This window comes from Mustelus asterias, chromosome 2 (assembly GCF_964213995.1).
Source record: "Mustelus asterias chromosome 2, sMusAst1.hap1.1, whole genome shotgun sequence".
Classification (NCBI taxonomy): domain Eukaryota; kingdom Metazoa; phylum Chordata; class Chondrichthyes; order Carcharhiniformes; family Triakidae; genus Mustelus; species Mustelus asterias.
Genome location: NC_135802.1, coordinates 25,149,773 through 25,176,941, shown reverse-complemented (window position 1 = coordinate 25,176,941; position 27,169 = coordinate 25,149,773). Strand labels below are relative to the sequence as shown.

The window sequence follows — 27,169 nt, the reverse complement described above, 5'->3', positions numbered from 1 at the left end:
GGACCCGGGTTCAATTCTGGCCTTGGGTGACTGTGTGTATTTTGCACATTCTCCCCGTGTCTGCGTGGGTTTCCTCTGGGTGCTCCGGTTTCCTCCCACAGTCTAAAGATGTGCGGGTTAGGTTGATTGGCCACGGTAAATTGCCCCATAGTCTCAGGGGGTCTAGCATGGTAAATACGTGGGCTTAAGGGGGTAGGGCCTGGATGGGGCTGCGGTCGGTGTAGACTCAATGGGCTGAATGGCCTCCTTCTGCACTGTAGGGATTCTTTGATTCTATGTTTTGTTCGTATGGACTTCCAGTGGATTGGCCCATGATTATGCTTGGCAAGGTACAGCAGTGGATTGCTTCCTGCAGTATGGCTGACCAGGAAATTCTCCTGCTCTTACTGCCTGTCATTCGGCATATCGTCGGTGTGGACTCAATGGGCCGAAGGGCCTCTTCTGCACTATAGTCTTCTGTGATTCTGATTCTGATATCGGAAGAATTTACAGGCTGATAATCAGCATGTTGTGAACACACCTTCCCTGGCCATGAAGTCCTGAACTGGGACTTGACCCCCAAATGAATAAAGCTGTGGGGGTACTGGGTGGTTCAGTGCAGTGTGTTGGCAAATTAACCCAACACCATTAGGACCCAATGCCATGTGAACTCAATTCAATTATTATCGATCATAAAGAAAGAAAATACTTCCCTTCATATAGTGCCTTTCATGACCACCAAACATCTCATGACCACCAGAACTTTTCAGCTATGAAGAGAGACTGGTTATGCTGGGGTTGTTTTCCTTTGAGCAGAGAAGACTGAGGGGGGACCTGATTGAGATATACAAAATGATGAGACACATAGATAGAAAGGAAATTTTACTTTAGTAGAAGGATTAATAACCAGGGACATAGTTTTAAGGAAAGAGGCAAGAGATTTAGAGGGGATTTTAGGATTCTGGCGACATGGTGGCTCTAACACTGCTGCCTCACAGCGCCAGGGACCTGGGTTCAATTCCTGCCTTGGGTGACTGTGTGGAATTTGCACACTCTCCCCGTGTCTGCGTGAGTTTCTTCTGGGTGCTCCATTTTCCTCCCATAGTCCAAAGATGTCCACGTTAGGTTGAGTAGCCATATTAAATTGCCCGTTCGTGTCCCAAGATGTATAGGATAGATGGATTAGCCATGGGAAATGTATTGAGTTACAGGGATAAGGTGGGGGAGAGGGTTTAGGTAAGATACTGTGTCAGAGCATCGGTTCAGACTTGATGGGCCAAATGGCCTCTTCTGCACTGTAGGGATTCTATTCTATTCTATTCTATCTCAAAGTGCTTTATAACCAAAGAAGAAGTCCTTCTGATGTAGTAGGAAAGACCACAACCAATTTGGGTTGGGTCATTGAAAAAAAGATTAGAATAGGTATTTTTAATGATTAGGTCTTTGTCAGATTAGTTGTGTCAAAGCTTTAAGCATTTTGTGGTGGATTAACTGTCCAAGGCAACCTTTCGCACTCGTCAGTCACATCTTGCATGCTTTCCATCCACTTTTAAATTGCTCCCCTTCTCCACTGGATTCTCCTCGGCAGAAGGTCTATGGAAAGTCTTCTGCCAGGCAATCCAAACATCAATTGGATGGCTTCTAAGGGAAATGACTTGCGTGCTGCTTCTGGTGCTGCCACCACATTTATTCATGGCCAGGAACTAAACTTCCAACTTGGGCAAAAATGCCCCAGAATTGCACACTGAGCCATATCTTCTGCCCTGATGGGCGACAAGTTGGCACACTGGTTAGCACAGCTGCCTCACTGCGCCAGGGACCCAGGTTCAATTCCAGCCTCGGGTGACTGTCTGTATGAAGTTTGCACGTTCTCCCTATGTCTGCGTGGGTTTCCTCCGGGTGCTCCGGGTTCATCCCACAGTCCAAAGATGTGCGGGTTAGGGAGAATTGGCCATGCTAAATTGCCCCTTTGTTTCAGGGGGATTAGCAGGGTAAATGTGTGGGGTTACGGGGTAGGGCCTGGGTGGAATTGTGGTCGGTACAGACTTGGTGGGCCGAATGGCCTCCTTCTGTACTATAGGGATTCTATGATTCTGTGACTCAGTTTGAAGCATTTGCACTTCTGGATCAGAATGTTACGGGTTCATGTTCCACTTTGGAGTCTTGTGGTTTATAACCCAGGGCGGCATGATGGCACAGTGGTTAGCACTGCTGCCTCACAGCGCCAGGGACCTGGGTTCAATTCCCTGCTTGTACCACAGTGGTTAGCACTGCTGTCTCACACCGCCAGGGACCCGGTTCGATCCCTGGCTTGGGTCACTGTCTGTGTGGAGTTTGCACATTCTCCCCATGTCTGCGTGGGTTTCCTTCGGGTGCTCCGGTTTCCTCCCACATTCTGAAAGATGTGCTGGTTTGGTGTATTGAGCCCGAACAGACGTCGGACTGTGACGACTAGGGGAATTTCAGGGTAACTTCATTGCAGTGTTAATGTAAGCCTTACTTGTGACTAACAAATAAATAAACTTTAATAAACTTTAAAAGTGCTGTACTCAGGGAATGCTGTGTTGTTAGAGGTATTATATTTTGGATGAAACATCTCAGGCAGAAGTGAGAAATGCTTGGCATTGTTTTGAAGGTCAAGGGAGATCACCTTGGACCTCTGGCCAATTACCGTCAGCTGTCCCTCAATTCAGGGATGACTTTAACTTAGGATCATGTTTTTCTGCCATGGGTTTTCACCTGAGTGAACAGTTTGATTCTGTTCTGATGGGCTAGGATGTCCATGGAGTGGGATCTGGAGTCCAGGATTTGCTGACTTTTCTCTGCATCATTAAGACGCAGTGACTCAAAGGGTGACGCAACTTGATGGATAAGTTGTCACTTTTGAACGATCATTAGCAAACTCCACCCAGTTACCAAATCAGTGCTGCTGCTCTTCCAGAGGAGCTTCAGTGTGAAGCGTTTATTTTGTCTTCCCTGGAAGGTTGGCTATATGAGAGTTGAGTAAACAGGACCAGACAGGGGAGGCGCTTTCCGGCCACCCCTACACATTGTCCAGTCCATCAAAGTTGTTTCTGCTGGAGTTTTGCCTTGTGGAGCTGACTTCAAGAACCACATTGTTGTTTGTTTGACAGTCCTCCCATGGAAACTAGAGGCAGAAGGATTGCTGATAGAATTTCTCTATTGCTCTTATGTGCCCCGATACAAAGTCTGGGTCTCAGTGCAGTACAGGAGTGTGGCAGTGACAACTGCTTTTTACACTTTTCTTTACTTGCAGAGGCCTTCATTCTTAAACTCTTGATTCTGTGGTTTCTGGAAGCAGATCCAGTGTTGGATCTCCTCTTCAATAGTGGCCTTTTAAGAGAGGTGGCTGCCAGGTATTGGAGGTGCACAACCTATCCCAGAGTTTCTCCTTCAACATATATCGGAGGTGGAATATTTGGGTGACTTGATATACGAGTTTTGTCTTGACAACATTCAAGCACAGGCCGAGTCTCTTGTATGCCAAATTGAAGAGAACGAGAGCAGCTTAAAAATCTGGTGCAGAATGGTTGACAACACTGCAGCCCATCCACCAACCGTAGATCAATTATGTCTGTGGTGGTCAGTTTAGTTTTGGCACAGAGGCAACTGAGGTTTTTTTTAATTCATTCTTTCATGGGATGTGGGCATCACTTGAAGGGGTAGCATTTGTTGCCTATCCCTAAATGCCTTTGAACTGAGCAGCTTGCTCGGCCATTTCAAAGGGCAGTTAAAAGTTACATGTCGGCCAGACCAGTGTCATGTCCATGAGACATGAACGAGATAATAAACATGACTTGCATATTGATAATGGACTTTGTTGAAACAAAAACATGGCTGCTGCAGGACACATGATTTGCAACTTGGCTACCTTTCTGGAAACTTCCAACAGTAATCAAAGGACAAAGCTCAACCCTCATCCTTATGGACTTTCACACCAGACATTGTGTTTGCCCATTACAATCAATGAGAAAAAGGAGCAGTGGATGGCCTATTTCTGCAGCCTGGACATCTAACAAAGAGAGAGCCATCAAAAGCCATTATACCTGAAGTGGCACTAATAGTCACCATCTATCTCCTAAGGTGAACAATGGATTTTGACCAAAGATGTAGAAACTGATTGTTACCCTGAAACTGACGTATCAGTGGACAACACCACACGACCTAAGCTCCTTTGGCTTTCGGAAAGTTTTAATGTCACATTCCTGGACTCCAGGGCATTCTGTTGTTTAACATCCAGCCTTTCACCACCAAAGCAGGACTCCAGGCTGACAACAAAACCTGCCTCAAGTCTGAACCTCATAAAGCCTGGTCCTCTGGAAGATTCCTGCCAGGCCTGTAGAGCAAATCAAGTTTATGGCTACCAATCTTATCTTTCTGTGACATCAGCAACTTTGAAGAAATTTGGCAACTTTTACTTTCAGTTAGTTGAACCCGCCTGAACCATAACTCCTATGCGAAGGAACCTTCACTGCACTGTGACATTCTGGACTCTGACATTCACTTGGATTAATATCTGTTTCTTTTTTTTGTTTTAAAATATTCCTAGTTGTAATAATTTTCTAACTTCTTCTCGTGTGTCTTTGCATCGCGGGTTTGAATGTATGAATAAACAATACTTCCTATTTGACCCTCAAGAGGGTTTACTGCGAGTCACTTTAGAGTTAGGGTCACTTTAAAACTGGCTTTACAAACAGAGCATCTGGGGAAAGTCTATTTGAAAAATTAAAACAGTTAAGCTTATGGACAAATGGCGAGGAAAACAAAGCAGTTTTTTTTGCCCCTCTCCCCTGTCTGTAACACCAGGTAAGGATATCAGATTTCCTTCTCGAAAGGACAAGGTGAGGTTTCTTCAACAACCAACAACAGTTGTCATGGTCGCCATTGTTGAGACTGATTTTGTTCCTCCAGTTGAAGTGGCAGGATTTGAACCCTTGTCCCCAGTGCATTTGCCTGGGCCTCTTGAGTAATCAATCCAGTGACGTTACTACAGTGCCGCCATCACCCAATCTTAAAGAGTTTTCCATCTGGAGCAGTATTTAAGATTGTCATCAGAGGGCAGTTGATCTTTGTTGAGATGAATACCCACTGTCAGGTAGATTGTGAATAGAATGAGTGTTATCACACAACCTTGTTTGACTCCAATCCGGATTTTGAAGGTGTCTCTTGCGGATCTGCTGCTCAAGTTGAATACAGGAGTTGGGACGTCTTGTTGAAGTTGTACAAGACACTGATAAGGCCACACTTGGAATACTGTGTGCAATTCTGGTCACCCTATTATAGAAAGGATATTATTAAACTAGAAAGAGTGCAGAAAAGATTTACTAGGATGCTGCCGGGACTTGATGGATTGAGTGGAGGCTGAATAGACTGGAACTTCTTTCTCTGGAGTGTAGGAGGCTGAGGGGTGACCTTATAGAGGTCTATAAAATAATGAGAGGCATAGACAAGGTAGATAGTCAATATCTTTTCCCAAAGGTAGGGGAGTCTAAAACTAGAGGGCATAGGTTTAGGGTGAGGGGGAGAGATACAAAAGTGTTCAGAGGGGCAATTTTTTCACACAGAGGGTGGTGAGTGTCTGGAACAAGCTGCCAGAGGTAGTAGTAGAGGCGGGTACAATTTTATCTTTTAAAAAGCATTTAGACAGTTACATGGGTATAGAGGGATATGGGCCAAATGCGGGCAATTGGGATTAGTTTAAGGGTTTTTAAAAAAAGGGCGGCATGAAGAAGTTGGGCCGAAGGGCCTGTTTCCATGCTGTAAACCTCTATGACTCAAAATTGCAGTTATAACTGAATGAAACAGTTACAGGATTGTGATGAAGTTTGTTGGACATCCAAATCCTTGGAGCACAAGCCACAGAACCTCATGATCTACTGAGTGAAATCCTCTGGTCAGGTCGATGAATGCAATGAAGAATCCCTGTTGTTGGTTCTAGACACTTTTTGTTTGCCTTTGTCTGGTAACAAACACCAAATTAGTGGTCCCTCAGGACAGTGCAAAGCCACATTGTGTCCCTGGGACAATTTGATTTCCACTCCATCTGACGAAGGAGCAGCGCTCCGAAAGCGAATGGTATTTGCTACCAAATAAACCTGTTGGACTTTAACCTGGTGTTGTGAAAAAACTTACAATTTTGTCAGCCATAGGATTTTAGGTGAATGTGTCTCAGGGTTTTCGCTGCAGTGGACATGAGGGAAATGCTTTGATAGTTTCCACACCGAAATTTACCTCACTTCTTGAAAGCAGTTACAATTGTTGCATTTCAGAAGTTACATGAGGTTTTGGGGGGGGAGGGGGGGGGGGGGGGGGTGGGGTGGCGGTAGATTGTTTTCCTCCCAAATCTGTACGATAAGTTTTGATCTGAGCAAAGACCCACTAGCCTTGATGACCTTAGCTGGAATGCGCAGGTTTTGTTGTTTTTTTTCATCCGTCATTGGTGTTACACTCGCCAACATTTATCACTTAACCAACATCACCAAAGCAGCTGATCTTGTCACGGTTGCGCTGCTGTTGGACCTGGGTCTGCTGCATTTCCTAGATTACAATAGTGAAGAATCTCTACAGAGCATAAGGAGGCCATTCAGCCCATCAAGTCTGCACCAACAACAATCCCACCCATGCCCTATCCTGTAATCCCACATATTTACCCTGCGAATGCCTCTAACCTATCAATAAGACTATAAGACATAGGAGCAGAATTAGACCACTTGGCCCATCGAGTCTGCTCCGCCATTCAATCATGGCTGATATTTTTCTCATCCCCATTCTCCTGCCTTTTCCCCATAACCCCTGATCCCCTTATTAATCAAAAACCTATCTATCTCTGTCTGAAAGACACTCAATGACCTGGCCTTCACAGCCTTCTGCGGCAAAGAGTTCCACAGATTCACCACTCTCTGGCTGAAGAAATTGCTCCTCATCTCTGTTTTGAAGGATCGTCCCTTCAGCCTGAGGTTGTGCCCTCTGGTTCTAGTTTTTCTTACTAGTGGAAACATCCTCTCCACGTCCACTCAATCCAGGCCTCGCAGTATGCTGTAAGTTTCAATAAGGTCCCTCCTCACCCTTCTAAACTCCAATGAGTACAGACCCAGAGTCCTCATCCGGGACACTAAGGGGCAATCTAGCATGGCCAATGCACCTAGCCCGCACATCTTTGGAGCGTGGGAGGAAACCTGAGCACCCAGAGGAAACCCACGCAGATACAGGGAGAACGTCCAAACTTCACACAGACAGTGACCCAAACTGGGAATCGAACCCAGGTCCCTGGAGCTGTGTGGCCACAGTGCTAACCACTGTGCCACCATGCCACCCATATTGAAGAGACTTCAAAAGTACTCCTCGACCATCAAATGCACAGTGTAAATGCAAGACCTTTCCTTTTGCTCAGCATTTGTTGACACTAAGCACTGACACTTCAATCCACGGCACATCTCCAGTAGCAGTATGTCTGCTTTTCTACATTCTACATTTATTCTATTTCTCATTCAACATTTGAACATGTATTGACATAAACCAATTTGACAAAAGGTCATGGACCTGACATGTTAACTTGATCTCACTGCAGAAACCACCTGCTCTGCTGAGCATTCCAGCACTTTCTGCTTTTATTTCTGACTTCCAGCATCCACAGTACTTTGCTTTTATCGCTAAGAACGTAGACACTCAAGATTTCAGCTCTGTTGATTCGAAAGAGGAGCAATAATGAAACCCAATTTATATCCCAGAACTGCTCTTGGCTCACAGCTCATGAAGAAGGCAGTCAGAACTGAGCTGTAATTACCTTTCTGACTAGAATATTGATCACCTCTGAGTGCTCCTCGTTATATTTTCAATGTCTAATTCAAATTGAAATGAGTAATGTTGGCTCCTTGGAGAAGGGAAAGATTAAGAGGACATTTAACAGGGGTTTTCAGAATCATGAGGGATCAGGACAGAGTAACTAGGGAGGAACCACTCTTGCCAGTGAAAAGATTGAGAACCAGAGCAAGCAGACTTAAGTTGATTGATTAAAGAGGTTGTGGTGACATGAGGTAAACCTTTTTTAATATAGCATATGGAATGTTCTGCCTGAGTGTGTTGGTCGAGGCAGATTCAATTGAGCATTCCAGAGAAAATTGGACCCTGCTGTGAAAAAATGTTTCAGAGCTACAGGGAAGAGGCCTGGTGCAGTACTAGGTGGGTTGTTGTTCCATAGAGCTAGTAGAGACGCTATGGGCCAAATGGCTGCCTCCTCTGCTTTAGCTATTACATGATTTTGGTTGTGTTTGATTTTGAATATGAATGTAATGTGGCATAGCAATGTCACCATGAAAGGTTTTCCCCACTGTACACTCAGCCTGATTTATAAAAGTAGATTGTGGTCCATCAGAGGAAAGATGTATCACTTTAAACCTAAAAGTTCTCCAGTTTGTATTGTGAAGTGAATGTTTTGCCTTCCACACTCTCGCCCATCCCAACAGGGGGCGCCGTGGTGGCGCAGTGGGACCTGGGTTTGATTCCAGCCTTGAGTGACTGTCTGTGTGCAGTTTGTATGTTCTCCCCATGTCTTCGTGGGTTTTCTCTGTGACAGTACTGTGCCTTTAAGAAATGTATTTTAGTCATGTTTCTGTGCAGGATGTTTGCAGCGGTCCCTTCCATTTTATGGGTGCTGTTTGTCTACAATTGGCATCCTGTATTGTTGCTGCAGCAGCATAATTGCTTCTAATTTCTATAATGTTAGATTTAATCTGAACTAATGCTGTTCTGCTGTTCTTGGTGTTCCCCAGGGACTTTGCAGAGTGGGGCTTGATTGGGGTGATTGACAGGTATGGTCATGTGATGCGGTGAAACTAGGCTTACATAGAATAGAAACATAGAAACATAGAAAAACTACAGCACAAAACAGGCCCTTCGGCCCCACAAGTTGTGCCGAACATATCCCTACCTTTTAGGCCTGCCTATAACCCTCCATCCTATTAAGTCCCATGTACTCATCCAGGAGTCTCTTAAAAGACCCTATTGAGTTTGCCTCCACCACCACTGACGGCAGCCGATTCCACTCGCCCACCACCCTCTGTGTGAAAAACTTCCCCCTAACATCTCCCCTGTACCTACACCCCAGCACCTTAAACCTGTGTCCTCTCGTAGCAGCCATTTCCACCCTGGGAAAAAACCTCTGAGAGTCCACCCGATCTATGCCTCTCAACATCTTATATACCTCTATTAGGTCTCCTCTCATCCTTCGTCTCTCCAAGGAGAAAAGACCGAGCTCCCTTAGCCTATCCTCATAAGGCATGCCACTCAATCCAGGCAACATCCTTGTAAATCTCCTCTGCACCCTTTCAATCTTTTCCAGAAAGACCAGAACTGAGCACAGTACTCCAAGTGGGGTCTGACGAGGGTCTTATACAGCTGCATCATTATCCCCGGACTCCTAAACTCAATCCCTCGATTGATAAAGGCCAGCACACCACACGCCTTCTTAACCACCTCCTCCACCTGCGGGGCCGATTTTAGAGTCCTATGGACCCGGACCCCAAGGTCCTTCTGATCCTCTACAGTACTAAGAGTCTTTTCCTTTATATTGTACTCCTTCATCCCATTTGACCTGCCAAAATGGACCACTGCATATTTATCTGGGTTGAAGTCCATCTGCTACTTCTCCGCCCAGTCTTGCATCCTATCTATGTCCCTCTGTAACTTCTGACATCCCTCCAGACTATCCATAACCCCACCAACCTTCGTGTCGTCGGTAAACTTACCAACCCATCCCTCCACTTCCTCATCCAGGTCATTTATGAAAATGACAAACAGCAAGGGTCCCAGAACAGATCCCTGGGGCACACCACTGGTGACCGACCTCCATTTAGAAAAAGACTCATCTATACCCACTCTCTGCCTCCTTTGGGCAAGCCAGTTCTGGATCCACAGGGCAGTAGCCCCTTGGATCCCATGCCTCTCACTTTTTCGAGAAGACTTGCATGGGGGACCTTATCGAACGCTTATTGAAGCTTAGATGCCGCTTTTGAGTTTGAATGAGAACAGTGACTCTCTTTTCCTCTCTGAAGTTGGAGACTGGAACCTGCCGGGAGATAAGTCTCTTTCTCGGAGATTCAGCTGTATGAGAGTGGACCTCTCTCTGACAATTGCTGTTTGGAAGCTGCAGAGAGAGAGGTATGCCTTTCTGTCTCTGAACAGTAAGAGTTTTAACAACACCAGATTAAAGTCCAACAGGTTTATTTGGTAGCAAATGCCATTAGCTTTCGGAGCGCTGCTCCTTCGTCAGATGGAGTGGATATCTGCTCTCAAACAGGGCAATCTGTCTCTGGAGACAGGGAGCTTCCAGAGACTAGCAGCTTTCAGAGACTAGGTTTATTTTTCTGGAATTTTGCTGTTTTGAGGATATATCCTCCTCTGAAAACTGCTGTCTGGATCTCTGTCCAGTATCATTAAAAAGCTGGAAATCCAGCATCACGTAAGCCTCTTTGGTTTCTAACTGGTTCTACAGAAGGGGTTTATGTCTATGGGGGATGTAGCTGAATTGGACCAAGAGAGATGGATAGCTGTCAAGAATTACACTTTGTCATGTTTAAGTCTTTTAATTGGTGAAAATTATACTAATTCCTATTCTTATATTCTTACTGTGTTCTTAAATAATGTTTGTTTTGATAAAAGATTTCAAGTGGGTCACTTGAATCATACCTGGAGTGAAACACCTTATGCTCACCCTGATGCCCAAATCAAATGCAAAAGTTGGGGGTCTAGGCTAACTTCATAAAATACCTTGGAGTTTCTGGTCTGGTCCTTAACACTTCCGGGTGTTCAGGTTTCGTCCCACAGACCAAAAGCATGCACGTTAGGTGGATTAGCCATGGTAAATGTACAGGGTTATGGGGATAGAGCAGGACGGGGAGCTGGGCCTGAGTCGGTGCAGACACGATGGGCCGAATAGCCTCCTTATGCGCCGTGGGGATTCTATGACCCCCCACTTTCCCCCGCTGCCGTTTTTATGTATATTTTGTGGTAGGAGCTTTTCAGAACTTTGAGAAATGACTCACAAATCATCTTGTTGTTTTGCAGATGGAGTATTCGGGAGGTGTCAGCTGGTCACGGTGATAGACGTATACAAATACGAAGTTTCACCCACTGACCTTCAGCGACTCCGGGCTATCCTACATGAACTGTCCCTTAGAGGTACACATTAAACAGGACGCTTGCCTTCTTAAAAAGATCTTTTTCAACAGGGCATCTGTTATGCTTCAGGAGCTGCACCTCATTATCACTCAGGGTACATTATGTAAAGCGTAGAATTATTGAAATATTTGGAAAAATTCACATCTGTTCAACATTGTGACTACATTTAAAAAGTGCGTCATTGGCTGTGAATCACTTTGAGATCGGGAAACGTGCTTTATAAATGGAGGCTCTTACTAATATAACATTTTTTAAAAATGAAATTTGAATTGGATTCACAGTTGTTTCAGCTTTCTAATCAGAGTGTGCAATCAGGTTGTTCTTCTAAATAATGGTTTATAGTCATTGGATTTAATTGATCCTTGTCAGGTAAAATCGGTCTGTTTATGGGTTGAGTTGCAGGCAGCTTAATGCAGAACACAAATTCCATCAGACCAATCGTCGATATGTCAGCTCAGAAAAAGCCAATAAACCCAACCTGAAGAAGGTCAAACCGTCCGTGCACATCAGGAATGAGTGTCCATTTGGACTGGTACAAAATCAGCAAAGGCATTTTGGTAATAAATTGAGATCACAAACTCCTTAGATTTTTAAATAACAATCTGAATGCACTGACACATGTGTTGCCAGTGCTTTAGTTGAGGAGTCATCTCAACTCCTCAGTTGAGTTGAGGGGCATAGATTGGATGAACACACATAGGGCGGGATTTTTCGTCCACGCTCGCCCCCAAACTGGAAAATGGGCCCCCCCGCCATCCACTACCGGGATGCATAGGTTGGAGGGGTTAGTGGGTAAATATGTAGGGATATGTGGATAGGGCCTGGGTGGGATTGTGGTTGGTGCAGACTCGATGGGCCGAATGGCCTCTTTCTGCACTGTAGGATTCTATGATTCTACTATGATTCCTGGGCAGGACAGGAAAATTCCACCCATAGTCTTTATCGCAGAGAAAGGGAATTGAAAACTAGAGGGCATAGGTTTAAGGTGAGAGGGGAAAGATTTAAAAGGGACCTGAGGGGAAATTTCTTCACGCAGAGGGTGGTGTGTATATGGAATGCGCTGCCAGAGGCAGGTACAATAGCAACATTTGAAAAGCATTTGGATAAATACACGGATGGGAAAGAATTAGAGTGCTAAGGGCCAAACGCAGACAATTGAATCCAGCTGGGAGGGCATCATGGTCAGCATGGACAGATTGGGCTGAAGGGTTTGTTTCCATGCTGGATTGCTCTATGATTCTATGACTCTGAGTCAGGAATGCTGACTATTCTCTCCAAAGCAGTACTTGCTCCTCATGATCAACAATTAAATAGAACTTTGTGATAGCCATCAGTAATTCCGTGGAGTAGAGTTGCACTCAAACGTTGCACCCAAACTCTGCTCAATTAGGTAAACGCTCGAGTTTTTGTTAAAATTTGCTTGCAGGATAACAAATGTAAAATCTTCTGCAAACCAACGCAGTTGGGCAGCATGAGAGAAAGGAATTGTTTCATTTTGTTTCCTTCCGTTAATAGGTATTCATGACGTCTGTAAGAATGGTTATCTGGTCCACTTTTACTTAGTGAGCTGGAAATGGGTCCACCACTAAAAATAAACATTGTTAATAAGGCTGTTAAGTCCTTCCTCCAGCTGTGAATAACCTGATTTAAAATCAATGCAAATCCTTTCAAAAAAAACAATATTTTGAAGCATTTAATAATTTAATTGGTATACGCTCGGCAGTTTCTAATTAAATATGATATTATTTAATTGATGTGGTGAACCATTTAAAACGTATCTGCCAGTGGTACTAAATGTATCTGTGAGCTTAAGGAAATCAGAACAATTTGAAGAGAACAAAGAACGGTAAAGCACAGGAACAGACTGTTCAGCTCACCAAGCCTGCGCCGACACAAGATGCTTTTCTAAACCAAAGACCTTTTGCCGCTACGCAGTCTGTGCACCTCTATTCCCTGCCTATTCGTGTATTGTAAGAAGTCTCAAAACACTAAGTTAAAGTCCAACAGGTTTATTTGGAATCAAGAGCTCTGGGAGCACTGCTCCTTCATCAGGTGAGTGGAGGTTAGTTCACAAACACAGCATATATAGGCAAAGACACAATTGAAAGATAATTGCAGATTGTGAATGGAATTATTTTGCAATTGTGTCTTTGCCTATATATGTTTGTGAACTAACCTCCACTCACCTGATGAAGGAGCAGCGCTCCGAAAGCTCGTGACTCCAAATAAACCTGTTGGACTTGAACCTGATGTTGTGAGACTTATTACTGTGCCCATCCCAGTCCAACGCCGGGATCTCCACCTCATATTCATGTATCCATCAGGATGTCTCAAACATTACTATTGTATCTGTTTCTATCACCTCCTCTGGCAGCGCATTCCAGGCATTTACCACCCGCTGTGCAAAAAAGCTGCCTCTCACATCTCCTTTAAACTTTCCCCCTTTTGCCTTAAACCTATGTCCCCTAGTAATTGCCATTCCTACCCTTGGAACAAGGGCCTTCCCACATCAGCATATTCAGCGGATTTGGATAAGCTGCGTAGTCCGTTTTGTGGATCGAGCCGCATTTGGGCAAATTGAATCTTGAAACAGTGGGAAAGACTACACAGGACGTAAGTGGAGATAGTTTTGGGTGTAATTCACCTACATTTAAAATTGCCTATCTTTTGCTGCTTTGTTGATGGTGGCCGAGTTGTCCTGATATTATCGGCGGTAACAAGTGGATACTGAACCTCCGTGTGTCGTTCTGATCACTTACCTGTAAGTACATTACTGTCTTGAGAGAATATGGACATGTGCAACCGAGATGTTTCTGGGGTGCCATTACCTGCAATAATTAAGCAAGTTGGGCTTCACTTTTGAGTATGAAGATTTTTCACTGTGATTCAATTGAAGATTTGAGATCATGAAAGGGGACTATTAATGTTGATCCACAATGGTGAAGAGTTAAAATACCAGCGAATGCAAATTAAAAATGAGAAAGTTAAAAAGGACTTGCATTTAAGTAGCACCCAATTGCCCTTTCATAAACATTTCACGACATATAGTGAATCATGTTGAAGTGCAGAAGGGGTCAAAATACTTTTTTCTCTGACTTCTTGGAACAACTTTAATCAGGTAATTGAGGTGGGCCTGTTAGAATATGAACTCCCTGATTAAGGGCCAAATTGATGGGCCAATCAGGGAGCCTATTGCTTTGCATTTAACCAGGCGTGCCGGTTCCTCTGGGACTTCTAGTGTAGACTGCAACTGAAAGCACTCTGTATTACTGTTGCCAGACTTGTAAATAAAGGGATTTTGGCGAAGGGACTTCTGCCTCCGAGGACTTATTACTGTTCTCTTCTTGAGATTTTGTCAGAGGCTACTTTTTGATTTGCATACATAAGAACTAGGAGCAGGAGTAGGCCATCTGGCCCCTCGAGCCTGCTCCGCCATTCAATAAAACCATGGCTGATCTTTTCGTGGACTCAGCTCCACTTACCTGCCCGCTCACCATAGCTCTTAATTCCTTTACTGTTCAAAAATGTATCTATCCTTGCCTTAAAAACATTCAATGATGTAGCCTCAACTGCTTCACTGGGCAGGGAATTCCACAGCTTCTCAGCCCTTGGTGTGAAGAAGTTCCTCTTCAATTCAGTCCTAAGTCTGCTCTCTCTTATTTTGAGGCCATACCCCCTAGTTCTAGTTTCACCTGCCAGTGGAAACAACTTCCCTGCTTCTATCTTATCTATTCCCTTCATAATCTTATATGTTTCTATAAGATCTCTCCTCATTCTTCTAATTCCAATGAGTATAGTCTCAGTCTATTCAGTCTCTCTCATAAACCAACTCTCTCAACTCTGGAATCAACCTAGTGAATCACTTCTGCACCCCCTCCAGTGCCAGTCTATCCTTTCTCAAGTAAGGAGACCAAAACTGTACACAGTACTCTAGGTGTAGCCTCACCAGCACTTTATACAGCTGCAACATTACCTCGCTGTTTTTAAATTCCATCCCTGTAGCCTTTTCTGGGGCTACATCTAGGTTTCCAGCAGCCCCTTTTTCATTCTCGCTAACTTACTTGATTTGATTTATTATTGTCACTTGTATTAGCATATAGTGAAACGAATTGTTTCTTGCGTGCTATACAGACAAAGCATACCATACATAGAGAAGGAAAGGAGAGGGTGCAGAATGTAGTGTTGCAGTCATAGCTAGGGTGTAGAGAAAGATCAACTTAACATAAGATAGGACCGTTCAAAAGTCTGATGGCTGCAGGGAAGAAGTTGTCCTTGAGTAGGTTGGTACGTGACCTCAGACTTTTGTATCTTTTTCCCAATGGAAAAAGGTGGAAGAGAGTATGTCCGGGATGTGTGAGGTCCTTAATTATGCTGGCTACTTTGTCAAGGCAGTGGGAAGTGTAGACAGAGTCAATGGATGGGAGGCTGGTTTGCGTGATGGACTGGGCTTCGTTCATGACCCTTTGTAGTTTCTTGCGGTCATGGAGAGAGCATGAGCCATACCAAGCTGTGATACAACCAGAAAGGATGCGTTCTATGGTGCATCTGTAAAAGTTGGTGAGAGTCATAGTGGACACACCAAATTTCCTTAGCCTCCTGAGAAAGTAGAGGCGTTGGTGGGCTTTCTTAACTATAGTTTTGCCATGGGGGAACCAGGACAGGTTGTTGGTGATCTGGACACCTAAAAACTCGAAGCTCTCGACCATTTCCACTTCAACCCCATTGATGTAGACAGGGGCATGTTCTCTCTTACAGTTCCTGAAGTCGATGTCTATCTCTTTCATTTTAGTTACATTGAGGGAGAGATTATTGTCATTGCACCAGTTCACCAGATTCTCTATCTCTATCCTGTACTCCCTCTCATCATTGTTTGAGATCTGACCCACTACGGTGGTGTCACCAGCAAACTTGAAAATCAAGTTGGAGGGGAATTGGCCATACAGTCATAGGTGTATAAGGAGTATATCGGGGGCTGAGGACACAGCCTTATGGGGCACTGGTGTTGAGGATAATCGTGGATGAGGTGCACCCGCAAGGCTGTGTCCTCAGCCCCTTACTCTCCTTATACACCTATGACTGTGTGGCCAAATTAGGTAAACCCTGGTAAAACTATCTTCTGTATTTGTGGTAACATATGGGATTCAGAAGCAGAATTAAAGAATTCATCAATATCCTGATCAATAACCATCACTCCTCCATTAAACTTAAAGTCACAATGCGCAAGGAGATCATTAATTTCCTTGACACCATGGTATTTAAATTGGCACAAGAGAACAACAGCTGCCACCTCAAATTCATATCCTGATGCGAGTTTAATATGGCCCAAGTTCTCCTCCAGTGTGCGGGGAAGGGGAAAGAGCCCATTTCTCAGTACTGACATCCCTCACCTTGGTGAAGACAAACAGCTTTTGCGAAAATAATTGTTCATTGACATGATGGCGGTCTGCTCACTTTGTCTGTCTGGGGAAATGTATATGGAGCATGCAATGAAAATCGAAGCAAATCTTAACATGCATAAAGCAGTGATTCTGTTGCCTCTTTATCTCAGCCTACAGCCACCACATTAAAGAATTTGAAACCTTCTATCTTTGCACTGTTCAAACAAGAGTTCAAACTCTTGAGGTCCATCTTGAGGCTGGCAGTTTTTTTATTCTTCAACGGGATGTAGATGTCACTGACTAGGCCAGCGTTTTTATTGCCCAAAACTAATTTCCTTTGAGAAAGTAGGGATGAGATGCCTTCTTGAACCACTGCAGTCCTTGTGATGTAGATACACACACAGTGCTGTTAGGGAGGGAGTTCCAGGATTTCGACTGAGCATCAGTGAAGGAATGGCGGCGATATATTTCCAGGTCAGGATGACAAATGGCTTGGAGGGGAACTTCTAGATGTTGGTGATCCCAGGTGTCTGCTGCTCTTGTACTTCTAGGTAGTGGAGTTGCAGGTTTGGAAGGTGCTGGCGAAGGAACCTTGGTGTGTTGCTGAAATGTGTCTTGTAGATGGTACACACTGTCACCACTGTGAATCAGTGGCGACAGAGGGAACGGATGTTGGAGGTGATGGATAAAGTGCCAATCAAGTGGACTGCTTTGTCCTGGATGATGTCGAGCTTTTCGAATGTTGAAGGAGCTGCACTCCTCCAGGCAAGTGGAGAATATTTCATCACACTCCTGACTTGTGTCTTGTAGATTGTGGAGAGGCTTTGGAGAGTCAGGAGGTGACTTACCCTCCACAGAAATCTCAGTCTCTGACCTGCTGTTGAAGCCACAGTATATGGCTGGTCCAATTCAGTTGCTGGTCAATGGTCACCCCCCTGGATTTTGATACTGGAGGAATCAGTGATGGTAGTGCCATTGAATGTCAAGGATGATGATGGAATTCTCTCCTGAGAGATGGTCATTGCCTGGCGCTTGCGTGGCATGAATGTTACTTGTCACTTATCAACACAAGCCTGATGTTATCCCGGTCTTGCTGCAGATGGGCGCGGACTGCTTCTGTATCTGAGGAGTCGTTAATAATTGTACAGTCATCTGTGAACATTCCCATTTCTGATCTTATGATAGAGGGAAGCTTATTGATGAAGCAGCTGAAGATGGTTAGGCCTTGGGCACTATACCGTTCATGACTCAGTGTGGCTGGACTGCAGAGCTTAGGTCCAATCCATTGGTTGTTGGGTTGCTTAGCGCTACCTATCTCGTGCTGCATTCACTGTTTGTAATTCAAGTAGTCCTGTGTTGTAGCTTCACCAGATTGACACCTCATTTTTAGGTATGCCTAGTGCTGCTCCTGGCATGCCCTCCTGCAGTCTTCATAGAACCAGGGTTAATCACCTGGTTTGATGATAATGATAGAATGGGGGATATGCTGCGCCGTGAGCTTACAGATTGCGGTTACAGTGCTGCTCATGCGATCCAGGGTGAGGTAGCTAAATGGAGGCAAAATTGGCTTGATGACAGAAGGTGTTTGTAGAGGGTTGTTTTTCAAACTGGAGGCCTGTGACCAGCGGTGTGCCTCAGGGATTGGTGCTGGGTCCACTGTTATTTGTCATTTATATTAATGATTTGGATGAGAATATAGGAGGCATGGTTAGTAAGTTTGCAGATGACACCAAGATTGGTGGCATAGTGGACAGTGAAGAAGGTTATCTCGGATTGCAACAGGATCTTGATCAATTGGGCCAGTGGGCTGACAAATGGCAGATGGAGTTTAATTTAGATAAATGCAAGGTGATGCATTTTGGTAGATTGAACCAGAGCAGGACTTACTCAGTTAATGGTAGGGCACTGGGGAGAGTTATAGAACAAAGAGATCTAGGGGTACAAGTTCATATCTCCTTGAAAGTGGAGTCACAGGTAGACAGAGTGGTGAAGAAGGCATTTGGCATACTTGGTTTCATTGGTCAGAACATTGAATACAGGAGTTGGGACGTCTTGTTAAGTTGTACAAGACATTGGTAAGGCCACACTTGGAATACTGTATACAGTTCTGGTCACCCTATTATAGAAAATATATTATTAAACTAGAAAGAGTGCAGAAAAGATTTACTAGGATGCTACCGGGATTTGATGGTTTGAGTTATAAGGAGAGGCTGGATAGACTGGGACTTTTTTCTCTGGAGCATAGGAGGCTGAGGGGTGACCTTATAGAGGTCTATAAAATAATGAGGGGCATAGGTCAGCTAGATACAGAATATCTTTTCCCCAAGGTAGGGGAGTCTAAAACTAGAGGGCATAGGTTTAAGGTGCAAGGGGAGAGATACAAAAGTGTCCAGAGGGGCAATTTTTTCACACACAGGGTGGTGAGTTTCTGGAACAAGCTGCCAGAGGTAGTAGTAGAGGCGGGTACAATTTTGTCTTTTAAGAAGCATTTAGACAGTTACATGGGTAAGATGGGAATAGAGGGATATAGAACCATAGAACCATAGAACATTACAGCACAGAAACAAGCCTTTTGGCCCTTCTTGGCTGTGCCGAGCCATTTTTCTGCCTAGTCCCACTGACCTGCACCTGGACCATATCCCTCCACACCCCTCTCATCCATGTACCTGTACAAGTTTTTCTTAAATGTTAAAAGTGAGCCCGCATTCACCACTTCATCTGACAGCTCATTCCAAACTCCCACCACTTTCTGTGTGAAGAAGCCCCCCCTAATATTCCCTTTAAACTTTTCCTCCTTCACCCTTAACCCATGTCCTCTAGTTTTTTTCTCCCCTAGTCTCAGTGGAAAAAGCCTGCTTGCATTCACTCTATCTATACCCATCATAATATGAGTATGGGATATGGGCCAAACGCGGGCAAATGCTTCGGGGTTTTAAAAAAAAGGGGCGGCATGTATAAGTTGGGCTGAAGGGCCTGTTTCCATGCTGTAAACCTCTATGACTCTATAACGCTGATTGTCCACAGTACTTCATGGATACCTAATTTTGAGTCGCTAGATGTGTTCGTTTTAGCATCATAATGGTGCCACATACGCAATGGAGGGTATCTCCACTGTCAAGTTGGTACTTTTGTCTTCACAAGGACTGTGTGATGGTCACTCCTACCAGTTCTGTCATGGACAGATGCATCTGTGACAGGTAGATTGATCAGTTCCCTCACCACCCGCTGGAGTCCCAGCCTAGCAGCTACATCCTTTAGGAGTCAGCAGTGATGCTAATGAGCCACTCTTAGTTTTGGACATTGGAGACCCCCACCTGGAATAAATTCTGGACACTAGTCACCCTCAGTGGTTCCTCCACGTGGTGTTCAACATGGATGAGCACTGATTCATCAGCTGAGGAAGGGCAACAGGACATTTCCTTGCCCATGTTTGATTTGATGCCATGAGACTTCATGGAGTCCAGAGTTAATATTGAGGATTGCTGTACAACTTTCTCCTGCCTGTACACCACTGTGCCACCTCCTCTGTGGGTCTGCCAGGTTGTTTGGACAGGATATACCCGGGGATGGTGATGGTGATGTCCGAGACATTGAAATCTCCCGGCCCGAAAGCATCTCCCACCATACGGCCACTTTTAACGCCCATTTTGTGGCGGGAAAATGTTGTAAAATCGGGCGTAATGCGGCTAGCATGATTGGCACTGGTTTCCATGCCTGTTGCAATTTTACGATACCCAGATTACCAATGTGGTCAGCCTCTCATCGGAAATGGGCGAGAAGTTGATTAATTTATTTAAATTTATTAAAATAGTGATTTGTATGTGTTTAATGAGCCCTGCGCTCAATCGTCCGGGCTTCTTGCCTTTATGGCCTTGCCGGCAGATGTTCTCTCTGGCAAGGAAAACACCTGCTCCCCATGAACGGAAAAGAGTCGTGTTGGCCCCGCCGGTGGAACTGGAAGCCATTTAGGCCCCTCCCTAGGGAGGCCGGGTGCAAGGCAGGGGTGCCCCTTGGGCGGTGCCAGCCTGGCACCTGGGCAATGCCAGCCTGGCACCTGAGCAATGCTCACCAGGCAGTGCAAGGAGGCGGGGCCATTGGGGGAGGAGGGCTGTTGCCACTCTGCTTGCAGAGGTGGGGGGGAGGGGGTCTGCAATCAGTAGGGGAGGGAGAGGGTCCTAGATTGGTGGGAGAGGGAAGGGAACCGCGATCGGTGGGGGAGGGAAGAGTTAGCGATCGGTTGGGGGGGGGGCTGCAGCTGGGCCATGAGCGGTGGGGAAGGGAGGGGGTCCGCGATTGTTGGGGTGGGCGGCTGAGCCGTGATCGGTTGGGAAGGGCGGAGGGGCCGTGATCGGTCTGGGCAGTGGGGGTGACGGGGGCTGTATCTCGGGCCACGGGCCCCCGCGATTGCAGGGGGGGGGGGATGTAGTTGAGGCTGCCTGCAGCAGCAGGGGCCTGACAGCTCTCTCTGTGTCAGACCCCTGCTACTGCTAATGCGCATGTGCAGCATCAGAGGTCTGCACATGCGCAATATCTCCTTCCACAGGCTGTCTAGTGAGTTAAGCCCCGCCCACAGCCTCTCTGGCTAGAAACTTACTAGCCCATCATTTTAGAGACAGAGTGCATAAGATTGGGTGTAAAAACTCGTCCAAAAAACAGATCTGGAACTCTCCCATTTTCAGACAAGCTGGATACTTAGAAAAACAATCTTGTAAAATTCCACCCTATGAGATTAACCTGGAATTCTGGGAGCAGGTTGCTATTGATGGTTAGTTGGAGCGGAATGCCGCTCGATGGGCCTGATACTTTCTGAGACGGCATGGCGTTGAGCAAAAAAAATGACAAAAGGAGAAAGACATATAGACAACCAAGAAATAAACAACAAACTTTAAATTCACCTGTGCTGCATTGAGTCACATCTTACTAATCACAGTGCAGAAGGAGGTCATTCAGCCCATCAAGCCTGCACCAACAACAATCTCATCCAGGCCTTATCCCCTTAACCCCATGTATTTACCCTGCTAAACCAGAGGAAACCGGAGCACCTGGAGGAAACTGGAGCAGGCACGGGGCAGAATGTGCGAACTCTGCACACACAGTTACCGACACTGGAATCGTACCTGGGTCCCTGGCGATGTGAGGCAGCAGGGCTGACCACTGTGCCAGCATGCCATCTCTGGAATTGATCTAACAAGGCATTACATAGCTCATGAGATGAGCTAATCAAGATGCAGTTGGACCAAAGGACATCAAAGGACAGGGTCTGGTGGACTGAAGTGCATTTATTTCAATGCGAGAAGTGTAACAGGTAAGGCAGATGAACTTAGAGCTTGGATTAGTACTTGGAACTATGATGTTGTTGCCATTACAGAGACTTGGTTAAGGCAAGGACAGGATTGGCAGCTTAATATTCCAGGATAGAGATGTTTCAGGCTGGATAGAGGGGGACGTAAAAGGGGTGGGGAGTTGCGCTACTGGTTAAAGAGAATATCACAGCTGTACTGCAGGAGGACACCTCGGAGGGCTCATGCAGCGAGGCAATATGAGTAGAGCTCAGGAATAGGAATCACAATGTTGGGGGTTTACTATAGACCTCCCAACAGCCAGCGGGAGATAGAGGAACAGATATGTAGGCAGATTTTGGCAAGGTGTAAAAGTAACAGGGTTGTTGTGGTGGGTAATTTTAACTTCCCCTATATTGGCTGGGACTCACTTAGTGCTTGGGGCATGATGGGGCAGAGTTTGTAAGGAGCATCCAGGAGGGCCTCTTGAAACAGTATGTAGATAGTCCAATTACGGAAGGGGCTGCACTGGACCTGGTATTGGGGAATGAGCCCGGCCAGCTGGTCGACATTTCAGTAGGGGAGCAGTTCGGGAATAGTGACCACGATTCAGTAAGCTTTAAGGTACTGATGAATAAAGATAAGTATAGTCCTCAGGTGTAGGTGCTAAATTGGAGGAAGGCTAATTACAACAATATTAGGCAGGAACTGAAGAATGTAGATTGGGGGCAGATGTTTGAGGGCAAATCAACATCTGGCATGTCGGAGGCTTTCAACTGTAAGTTGATAGGAATATAGGACCAGCATGTTCCTGTAAGGATAAAGAATACATATGGCAAGTTTCAGGAACCTTGGATAATGAGAGATATTGTGAGCCTAGTCAAAAAGAGAAAGGAAGCATTTACCAAGGCTAGGAGGCTGAGAACACACGAAGCAAGTGTGGAATACAAGGAAAGTAGAAAGAAACATAAGCAAGGAGTCAGGAGGGCTAAAAGGGATCATAGAAAGTAATTGGCCAGCAGGATTAAGGAAAATCTCAAGGCTTTTTATACACAGGCTTGGTCACAGAAGACAGAGGGTGGGAGTGGAAGGGTCTTTTTCCGGCTGGATGCCTGTGACTAGTGGTGTTCCGCAGGGCTCTGTATTGGGACCTCTGCTGTTTGTGATTTATATAAACGATCTGGAAGAAGGTGTAACTGGGGTGATCAGTAAGTTTGCGGACGACACGAAAATGGCTGGACTTGCACATAGTGAGGAACATTGTCAGAGGCTACAGAAGGATATAGATAGGCTGGAAATTTGGGCAAAGAAATGGCAGATGGAGTTCAATCCAGACAAATGCGAAGTGATGCATTTTGGTAGAACTAACGTAGGGGGGAGCTATACGATAAATGGCAGAACCAGAACCTCTTGAAATAGTATGTAGATAGTCCAATTACGGAAGGGACTGCACTGGACCTGGTATTGGGGAATGAGCCCGGCCAGATGCCTGTGACTAGTGGTAGATACGCAGAGGGACCTGGGTGTGCAAGTCCACAGATCCTTGAAGGTGACGTCACAGGTGGAGAAGGTAGTGAATAAGGCATATGGCATGCTTGCCTTTATAGGACGGGGCATAGAGTATAAAAGTTGGGGTCTGATGTTGCAGTTGTATAGAACATTGGTTCAGCCGCATTTGGAATACTGTGCCCAGTTCTGGTCGCCACACTACCAGAAGGACGTGGAGGCTTTAGAGAGAGTGCAGAGGAGGTTTACCAGGATGTTGCCTGGTATGGAAGGGTATAGTTTTGAGGAGAGATTGGGTAAACTGGGGTTGTTCTCACTGGAAAGACGGAGGATGAGGGGTGACCTAATAGAGATGTATAAAATTATGAAAGGCATAGATAGGGTGAACGGTGGGAAGTTTTTTCCCAGGTCGGTGGTGACGTTCACGAGGGGTCATAGGTTCAAGGTGAGGGGGGGAGGTTTAACACGGATATCAGAAGGACATATTTTACACAGAGGGTGGTGGGGGCCTGGAATGCGCTGCCGGGCAAGGTGGTGGAGGCGGACACACTGGGAACGTTTAAGACTTATCTAGATAGCCACATGAACGGAGTGGGAATGGAGGGATACAAAAGAATGGTCTAGTTTGGACCAGGGAGCGGCACGGGTTTGGAGGGCCGAAGGGCCTGTTCCTGTGCTGTATTGTTCTTTGTTCTTTATATATAAAGAGCAAGAGGGTGGCCAGGGAGATACAGCAAGATATTGATCGGTTGGAGACTTGGGTGGAGAGCTGACAGATGAAGTTTAATCCGGACAAATGTGAGGTAATACATTTTGGAAGGTCTAATACGGATGGAAAATATACAGTAAATGGCAGAACGCTTAAGAGTATTGATAGACAGAGGGATCTGGATGTACAGGTACACAGGTCACTGAAAGTGGCAACATAGGTAGAGGAAGTAGTCAAGAAGACATTTGGCATGTTTGCCTTCATTGGCCGGGGCATTGAGTTTAAAAATTGGCAAGTCATGTTGCAGCTTTATAGAACCTTAGTTAAGCTGCATTTGGAATATAGTGTTCAATTCTGGTCGCCACGCTACCAGAAGGATGCGGAGGCTTTGGAGAGGCTACAGAAAAGATTTACCAGGATGTTGCCTGGTGTGGAGGGCATTAGCAATGAGGAGAGGTTGGGGAAACTTGGTTTGTTCTCACTGGAACAGCGGAGGTTGAGGGACGACCTGAAAGAAGTCTACAAGATTATGAGGGGCATGGACAGAGTGGATAGTCCGAAGCTTTTTCCCAGGGTGGAAGAGTCAATTACGAGGGGGCATAGGTTTAAGGTGCGAGGGGCAAGGTTTAAAGGAGATGTACGAGGCATGTTTTTTACACAGAGGGTGGTGGGTGCCTGGAACTCGCTGCCGGGGGAGGTAGTGGAAGCAGTTACGATAGTGAGTTTTAAGGGGCATCTTGACAAATACATGAATAGGATGGGAATAGAGGGATATGGTCCCCAGAAGTGTAGGGGGTTTCAGTTCAGACAGACAGCAAAATCAGTGCAGGTTTGGAGGGCCAAAGGGCCTGTTCCTGCGCTGTAATTTTCTTTGTTCTTCGTTCAAACAAAAATAACGGAGGCGAGACTGAAGAAATTGCTTCTGAGATTTAGCACTTCATTTCTTGTCAACAGAAATTAGAACCAGAATTGAAATCAGTATTGGAGTTCTCTAAATATAACAACTGTTGATAAATTACAATCATTAGAGGAAAGAAATGCTACTCTGAAAATTGAATATTTTATAAAGTCTCATTTTGGAGCTGTTCACGGTATTAACTGATTGTTATCCCAGAAGTACTGATGTGGATCCTTTAAAATCCAAGCTTCATGATTATTTAATGCAGCTCTATAAATATCTATCTGTGCCTGCGGTAGGCCAGTGTGGCTCAATATGTGGTTGATTCCAGTCGAAAGTGAGAACGCAGATGAGAGACAGTGGGGCAAATGAATATGCACTTTGGTGTAGTCTTTTCAGACGTATCTTTTTCTCTCTCTATCACTGTTTGCTACTCTCCCAGACTGATCCCTACAGTTCTCACAGGCCTTTGTTGAAAAGGACAAAACAGGAGAAAAGTATATCTTAAATATTAACGCAGTTTTGTTTGATACTAGATTGAAATGATAGCGAGCATTCATGGCCATGTTATAAAAGACGATGGATGAACGGACACCACATGACAATCACCAGGCAGGAGTGTTCCCTTCCAGTTGGGGAATACTCAGCAGTCAAAGGCATTCAGCCTCCGATCTTCGGGTAAGCCTTCTCCAAGGCGGCCTTCAAGACACATGACAACGCAGAATCGCTGAGCAGAAACTAAGTTCCGCACGTATGAGGACGGCCTCAACCGGGATCTTGGGTTCATGTCACACTACATGTAACCCTCACCATTTGACCTGGGCTTGCAAAATCCTACCAACTGTCCCAGCTTGAGACAATTCACATCTCTTTAACCAGAGATTATTCCTCTCTCCACTCGCACTGTCTGTACTGGTAAAGATTTGATTACCTTTAAAGACTCGCATTCCAATCATTATCTTGCAATTGTGTCTTTGTCTAAATATGCCCTGTTTATGAACCCAACTCTCCACTCACCTGATGAAGGAGTACTGCTCCAAAAGCTCGAGATTCCAAATAAACCTGTTGGACTTTAATCTGGTGTTGTGAGGCTTCTTACTGTTCCCACCTCAGTCCAACGCTGGCATCTCCACATCATGTTATAAAACAGGCATATTTATGTACTTGAGCAATATTTGCAATGACATGACAAAAGGTGGCAGACGATACCATGGCAGTGTGTTGCTTTGATGGTGCTCGCTTGCTTATGATTTTTATTCATGTGTGTCGGCATTGCTGGCTAGACCCAGCATTTAATACCAACCCCTAATTGCCCTTGAGAAGGTGGTGGTGAGCTGCCTTCTTCAGCCACTGCAGTCCATGTGGTGTAGATACACGCACAATGCTCTTAGGGAGAGAATTCCAGAATTTTGATGTGGTGAAGGAACAGCATTATATTTCCAAGTCAGTATGGTGAGTGGTTTGGAGGGGAATTTCCAAGTGGGGGTGTTCCCACGTGTTTGCTTCCCTTGTCCTTCCAGATGGTAGCAATCGTGGGTGTGGAAGGTGCTGTCTAAGGAGCCTTGGTGAGCTCCTGCAGTGCAGTGCAATCCTATGTGTCAACATTTGTACAGTTTGTACTTACATACTGAAAAGCAAAAACAGTTCTTGAACCTGGACTAGACCTAAGAGCTGATCATTGTCGAGCTGCTTTCAGTTAACATAAATGGGGGTCTTGGAAAATTACATAAGATATACAGCAAAGGCTATTTGCTGCAATCATCCAGACCAATGCTTCTGCTCCACTTGAGCTTCCCTCATCTCTTCTCAGCTAAATTGACTAACATGACCATGTACATTGAATGATATATATAGTAAGCTCCTCAGGCCTGCTCCAACATTTGATAATGTTTGTCAATGGGATTGTGACCTCAAATCTACTTTCCTATCTACCCCTATAACCTTTGATGGCCTTGTTGATGGGGAGGCAATGGCCTAGTGGTATTACCGCTAGGCTATTAATCCAGAAACTTAGGGGCAGCACGGTAGCACAGTGGTTAGCACTGCTGCCTCACAGCACCAGGGACCTGGCTTCGATTCCCGGCTTGGGTTACTGTCTGTGTGGAATTTGCACATTCTCCCTGTGTCTGCGTGGGTTTCCTCCGGGTGCTCCGGTTTCCTTCCACAGTCCAAAGATGCGCGGGTTAGGTTGATTGGCCATGCTAAATTCTCCCTCAGTGTACCT

At 45.4% G+C, this 27,169-nt stretch overlaps 1 protein-coding gene across 1 annotated transcript in view; it reads left to right on the top strand.

Annotated features, from left to right (window-relative positions):
• The window catches only part of ptprn2 (protein tyrosine phosphatase receptor type N2), a 947,277-nt gene that overhangs the window by 250,417 nt on the left and 669,691 nt on the right, over positions 1-27,169 (top strand). Inside the window, exon 3 of the mRNA XM_078232550.1 lies at positions 11,062-11,175. Within this exon, the coding sequence (XP_078088676.1) occupies positions 11,062-11,175 (114 nt within the window). The remainder of the gene's footprint in view (positions 1-11,061; positions 11,176-27,169) is intronic.